Below are 7,099 nucleotides of genomic sequence, written 5' to 3' on the forward strand. Positions count from 1 at the left end.
TGTCCTAGACTGATATGGTTTTAAACTAAGGCAGCAGATAAAATTTTACCAAAAAATAAATTTTTGAACAAATCTGTAAAAGTCCCTTCAATCGTGTGCTCTTTATGTGATGACTCCTTAGAGACTTGATCTAATTTTTTGGAACTGTTCCAAAACTGAGTCGTTACTTAACTAGTTTTATTAGGTGGATAAGGAGTAAGAGTAATCGTCTGCACAACTTTCAAGTTAAATAAATAATAATTTGGTATAATAGACCAAAACAAAAAGAATGGAGTACTCAATCTGCTTTTGTTGCAACTGAAATCGTATATCTATAAATGTAGATTTAACAATGAAATACCGAACATGACCCAATTATAAAAAAAAATTAAACTTTTTTTTTACTGACTCACTACTGGTTAAAACAAATTTATGCACATATCAATTGTACATGGAAATGTTTTGATGACAAATGACACATGTACAACCAATATTTCTTTGAATGACTCGTACTATGTTTTCAAATCACAACTAAAATTTTTAATACGCTAAGATATGTCCATATATGAAATTAAGTATATATACACCGATGAAGATATGGTCTCATTTATTTTATGCTTATGTTGGGCATATTACAAAGGAAAATAAGACAAGTATTATTTGCGTATAAACACCTACATTTAAAGGTGTTAATGCAGTAAATTGTTAAAGTAATATAGTCGCCTAATTTACTGGGGGGATTTTTTAAGGAGATAGGTGATGATGCATTTGTGTGTGTTTGCCTGTATGTGCAATTATATTCAGTTACTTGCCGGGATACCGCTCCGCTGGTCTAGTGGTTGGAGCGTCCGATTCGGATGCGAGAGGTCGCGGGTTCGAACCCCAGCAGAGTCATACCAAAGATATAAAAATGGTACTAGCAACTGCATCGATTGGCTCTCAGAATTAAGAGGTTAGTCAAGATAATGTGATTGGGTGGGACATCATGATACATGACTGCGGCATGATGCCCCAGTGTTAGACAAAACTATAAACTGTCACACTGCAGACATCGTAGCCATATGACTGAAATATTGTTAGAGCTACATTGAAAATCAAAATCACACCCACACCCACACACACACCCACACACACACACAGTTACTGGACGAGCAACTTGATAGACCAAAACAATACATCGATTCCTAGAAGAAGACAAATTATAACTTGTATGATAATATTCTTTAATAATATTCTTATATATATATATATATATATATTATATATATATATATATATATATATATATATATATATATATATATATATATATATATATATATATATATATATATTTCATCACTTTTGGATGAATTACATTGAACCGTTCACTGAGAACAAAACTGTTTGTACTTTTTTTTATATAAATTTGAAATTCTTAATTCATTAACAAAACACCACGTTACGAGCTGAACATTTAAAGACATGTACTGAATGTTTATGACTCTAAATTTTAATTTGTTATTGGACAAAACTATCTTTCGTGAAGAGATTTGTGAATTTTACCTTCATTTACTGTCAGTTTTAATGACAATTTATTTGTCCCGAATTAACAATCCTGTTCAAATTAAGTGTACGCTTAACGAGTCAAATAATTATTTATACATGAACCATTTTACTGAACTATATTTTCATGAAGAATGCTATTAAAATCGAAATGTTTTTTTTTTCTCCATGCATATTCAATGGCAAGATCGTGCATTACAGAAATTATTTGTGGTAGATTTTCTGCAAAAAAACGATACCTCAATCTGTTCGGATTTCCTCAGCTATTTCAACGATGCGATTCACCGTAGGATTGATAAAATAGTTCGATGCATCCGCAACTTCTCGGGCAATTCTTGTTTCGTAAATAAACTAGGTAGTCTGAACGGCAGCTATTGGCATACATTCACGGTATGATTCGTAGGACTAACTGGGAATAAGTCTTAGTATTAAGCTGGCATGCTCTCTCTCTTTCTCTCTCTCTCTCTCTCTCTCAAACGCTTCGTGCTGAACTATAGGATTGTGTGTGTCGCACTAATTTGTTCCTGCTTTGTAACGTTTTCAATAAAATACAAATTGTTTCTCTTTATCAAATCTTCAACGTTTCCAATTTAATGTGACAGTGAATTTATTTAATTAAATAATTATCTTAAGTGCTCAGGTTGTATTGTGCGTTTCGCCATACTGGCCGTATCGTCATGAAAATATCGACATTCGGATACATATGACTGAAAAGTTAGGTCAGTTGGCAAGCCAAACATTCTCACGTTTGATATTCGTAGCCAAACACTACAGTACACCTGAATCTGAAGTAATCAATGCGCATGAAGGATTTTTTAACTACTACATTGCAATCATGGTCTTACCTCTCCAGGATAAATAATGTTCCTCAGTGCATCCGATGCATTCACTAGCATGGACTTTTTGATTGGATTCATGTTGCAAAAGGAGATTGCTGGAAAATGGAGAGCATTAAACTCTAGACTAACTATCGTCTTTATGGGATACGAGTAGTAATCCCTAAAAAGTTCATACAGCTGGAACGAGACAACACCTGTAGTCGCCAGAAGCATGACGGACCATAATAGTTTGATGGCCACCTGCTTCGAGGAGAAGATTTGATTAATTCCAGGCACTGAACTTTTTTCTGCGAGGTTCTTGAGGATGTCTTTTAGCTGCCTCTCGTTGTTCATTCTGTAATCTGCGCCCTGCAATAATACCACGTTCACAGTTAATGTTTTGGCCCCATTGAATATAATTTATTAATCTAAGCAGTTCAGTCATTCTGTGCGACGTAAATGAACCTTAAATTTAAAAAAAATCCGTCAGAGTAACTTAAAAAAATTCCCAGCTTAGAGTCTGAAAACAAGCATGAAGTTTATAACCTAGATCTTGGACAAATCACGTCCGTCTCATATCCAGATCTTAGGATCAAAAGGCCAAATAACACGAGCTCCGGGATATGAGGGTAAGTATACCAAGAGTTGATCTAGTTGTCTTAGGCAATAGAACAAACCCACAAGTGCTTTGCCCCCCCCCCCCCCCCCGGAAAAAAACTATTTTCTCCAAAAGAGCCAAAATCGGAAAAATAGAAGTAGTAGTAGTAGTAGTAGTAGTAATAATAATAATAGGAATAATAATAACAAAACTATTAAACTTCGCTTTGCGCGTATTTCAACATAAAACCTTCAATATTACTCTATAGTTGATTATCATATCCACGTGCAGTTCTTAGCAAATCACCAAGGTCTCTTAAAGTTATCACATTTATTGAAAGCGGAAACAAATTCGGAAATTTAAAAAAATATTTTAGCAGCAGAAGCTTCTAAATCTAGTTACCTATTAAATTTGTTACAATAGCATGTCCTTCCCATTTTATTTATCAATGACCAAGTATCCAAATTCAGAGTTTCGGTGATATCTCTTGGAAACCATGCAGTGCTATTAAAGATACATTCTCAGTTGAAATAAAGAAATATGTTTGACTGATGGACGACGGATAATACGTTATCTCATAAGCTTATCTAATCTATGACAAGTAGAGCTAAAATCAGACAATATAATTACGCTAGATTGGAAAATAAAAAGTACTAAACTTTTATTACTGATATCCTGAAATAATTAAACGCAAGTAATTATAACTATGCAATATGGTTCAGTGGAAAAACATTTAAAAAGTATTAATTTTAGCGTATCTACCTAGCTACACCTATCGTATACCAGTATATGTTACCTCATTAGAAGAAGTGGAGAGAGAGAGAGAACATATGTAAGTTATATACTACAAAATTGCCGAACCTTCTAGAACAAAGATGCTTCGCTGTAACTTTTGCGCATGTTCCCAAACATCCCAACTGTTGACAGTGACTGAGACATTCGCGGGCACTAATGTAAAATATATTGCTATTGATTTTTATACCTTCAGTGATCGCGGTTGTGATATGAACTTGTCCTCACAGGAGAAAACGAGATCTCAAAGCATTCTCTCCAGATTTGACGTTAATGGCATTTAATTATACTTTTTCTATGCAAAATTAATACACCATCCACTATCGCATTTATTCTACATGAACGTATACTTGTACTCTATTCCATGTGGTTGCAGTTTTAGATCACTGTAAATCACATAATTAAAAAAAGATTGTTGTTGAATGGTTGGTACAGTTTTTTTTAAAATCTAATGTTCATATGGGGTGTTGCAAAAGCAAAATATAAATGATCATGTTGGAATTATTTTTGGTATATTAATGTAGTTTTGAACAATGTTTTACGTTCATTCTTTTCTGGAGAAGAGATATGTGGTCAGGTTTTTTGTTATGCACATACTAAATGTCTCCAGACAAAAGGGAAAAAATAAATAAAAGCAAAGAATTTAAGACGGAAAGTTATGTAAGTGTGAATTGTTTATTACGAATGTGGATTCACCAGACATGGACATGTGTGAGAACAGGCTATGTCACCTAAATGTATATGAACCTGCTGTTACTGGGCCTAATTACAAAGAAAGTTCCACTACGTTGTGTGAGGAAAAACTGGAATTGGAAATCTCGTAATCGTCGACTGGACCACACTTGACAAAAAAACCAACCCATCATACAATCCATTCTTGAATCAATTCAAGATCATATTAAATGCCATAGTATGTTATATGAATGAAAATGAATCGTGCACACATCATATTTGTTGATGAATAAAAAAAATCATATATCCCTAATGCTTGTTCATGAACCATAGACGATAGATCCACATGTCAGCCATATTTGTGTCTAGTTCCATTTATAAATCATATTTGGCGTTAATTCGATATGTTGATGACATGCAGTTTACATACGGGATCTTTGTGCTTATTTGTTGAAATTCAATCCTTTAATCGGCGGTTCATTTCAGGAAGGACATCATATGCTTGTATCAATTGTTGAACATTTTTTTTATATATCCATGGTTGGACTTTATGCCTATGAATACGGTGTCAGATTCATTCGTAATTTAAAAAAAAACAACTTATAATAATCATCTAACTCACGTAATTGTATTCATATTTTCGTTTGATCCAGTCCCATTAGCTTCAATCCAGTCACACTCACTATTTTTCAAGACACAGTCTCCATATTCATATACAGTTTTACCAATCATATACACATTGTATACGCATTTATTTAATGTCATACTATATTGGGCTGGTTCGTAGTTGTTACACGATTAATCGTATCTTTTCATTTGACAAGTACATACTTTTTACTGTTTTTTTTTCTCTATTGGTTTTCGAAATCTTTGCAACTTTGTTTATGTCACATATGCTTTATATAGAATGTGTGAAACATACCCTCCACATCATGTATCTACAAGTCTTCGAGTTTGTAAACGACTGGATTGCCAAAAATCACTTGCCTGATTGTGTTATTACTTCCTTAAAGTTAGGAATGTAGCCTTTGATTTGTTTTCTTTTATGTTTGCTCTAATCAGATTCGTGTGTATTGATCTGCTATGAGTGGTATTGCTTCCCCCAATTAGCTTTGGTAAAACGTTTATAAATTCTCTGGTTCAATTTTGATTTAAATTCTTCCACATTACAGTATTTATGCATTTTGTCTAGGTTGTAAAGTATTCTAGGTTTTCCTCTTCAAACTGTATCTTTCAGGACTTTGTCAATTTTGAAGTTGTTTTCTTTTAAATGCACCAAGTATGTCATCTTCCACTTCAGTTTCCGCCTTTTGACTAAACTGCTAAAATGTATATGTATCCATTGTTGTTATTGTAATTGTTTTTTACTGTGCTTGCATGACAACAATATCTGTCAGCCATTGGTCATCCCCGTGATTTAAATAGTCCTTTACAAGAAAGTATTTGTTTCTCTTGTATTACGTATAATTAGATCATTTAGTTGACCATTCCTTCTATTAACTCTTTTATGAAATCTTTTGCCTTGTTAGTTTCTTTGAACAATTGATTGAAAATTGTGTAAGAAATGTGACTTTCATGATCAAAATAAAGATTATTAAATAGTATTCCATGTCTATCAACACTGAAGGAAATGTGTGCTTTGACAGACCATTTAAAATAGTATTAAACATCCTGAAGGATACTTTATATCTGACAAATTGCCTTTAGGTGTTATCAACAGGTTAACATGACGTCCATCTATAACTGCCTTTAGGTGTTATCAACAGGTTAAAATGGCATCTATCTATAACTGCCTTTAGGTGTTATCAACAGGTTAAAATAGCATCCAACTTAGGTGTTATCAACAGGTTAACATGACATCCATCTATAACAGGCATTTTCCATTTTGGCAAATTGCCGTTAGGTGTTATCAACAGGTTAAAATGGCATACATCTATAACAGGCATTTTTCATTCTGACAAATAGCAATTAGGTGTTATCAACAAGTGAACATGACATCCATCTATAACAGGCACTATTCATTCTGACAAATTGTATTTAGGTGTTATCGCCAGGTTAACATGACATCCATCTATAAACGCCACAATTCATTCTGACAAATTGTATTTAGGTATTATCGCCAGGTTAACATGACATACATCTATAACGCATTTTTCATTCTGACAAAAAGCAATTGGGTGTTATCAGCAAGTGAACATGACATCCATCTATAACAGGCACTTTACATGTTAGATCGTTTCGAAATTTAGTACTAATGATTTCAAATTTATGTCACAATTGTACGTTCATATGCTTCTTATAAATTATTATTTATATACTGAGACACCGTGTGCCTGTTTTTACTCCAACTTTGTTCTCTATAATTGTATACCTACTTGTATTGTGGATTGATCTTTAAAAATTTCACGTTGATTTGTGAATTTAGTAGAATAAAAATGCGTGAATATATTCGCATCAAAATAAACAATTTATTCCTTCCTCAACGCAGTACCAAATTGCTATTAATATTGAAGATCTTTATTTCGATGTTGTCATAGTTAAATGCAATATAAAAATCAACAGGTATTAAAGTATATCTGTTTTAGATTATATTTTTGGGGTCTTTTTCCACTTCATAGTATTTTGTAAAACAAGATGCGTTGATCACATTCGTATTCCATCCAAACATTTTCTTGAATTCTGTACCATGCAGTTT

The 7,099-nt window shown here is 33.1% G+C and overlaps 1 protein-coding gene across 1 annotated transcript in view; it reads right to left on the minus strand.

Annotated features, from left to right (window-relative positions):
• Positions 1-2,591, minus strand: part of LOC149802588 (degenerin unc-8-like) — an 80,373-nt gene extending 77,782 nt beyond the window's left edge. The window contains exon 1 of the mRNA XM_089953798.1: positions 2,370-2,591. Within this exon, the coding sequence (XP_089809924.1) occupies positions 2,370-2,576 (207 nt within the window). The 5' untranslated portion in view covers positions 2,577-2,591. The remainder of the gene's footprint in view (positions 1-2,369) is intronic.
• Positions 2,592-7,099: the final 4,508 nt, after the last annotated feature.

Source organism: Sinohyriopsis cumingii, chromosome 3 (genome assembly GCF_028554795.1).
Source record: "Sinohyriopsis cumingii isolate HCF-2022 chromosome 3, ASM2855479v2, whole genome shotgun sequence".
NCBI classification, from domain to species: Eukaryota; Metazoa; Mollusca; class Bivalvia; order Unionida; family Unionidae; genus Sinohyriopsis; species Sinohyriopsis cumingii.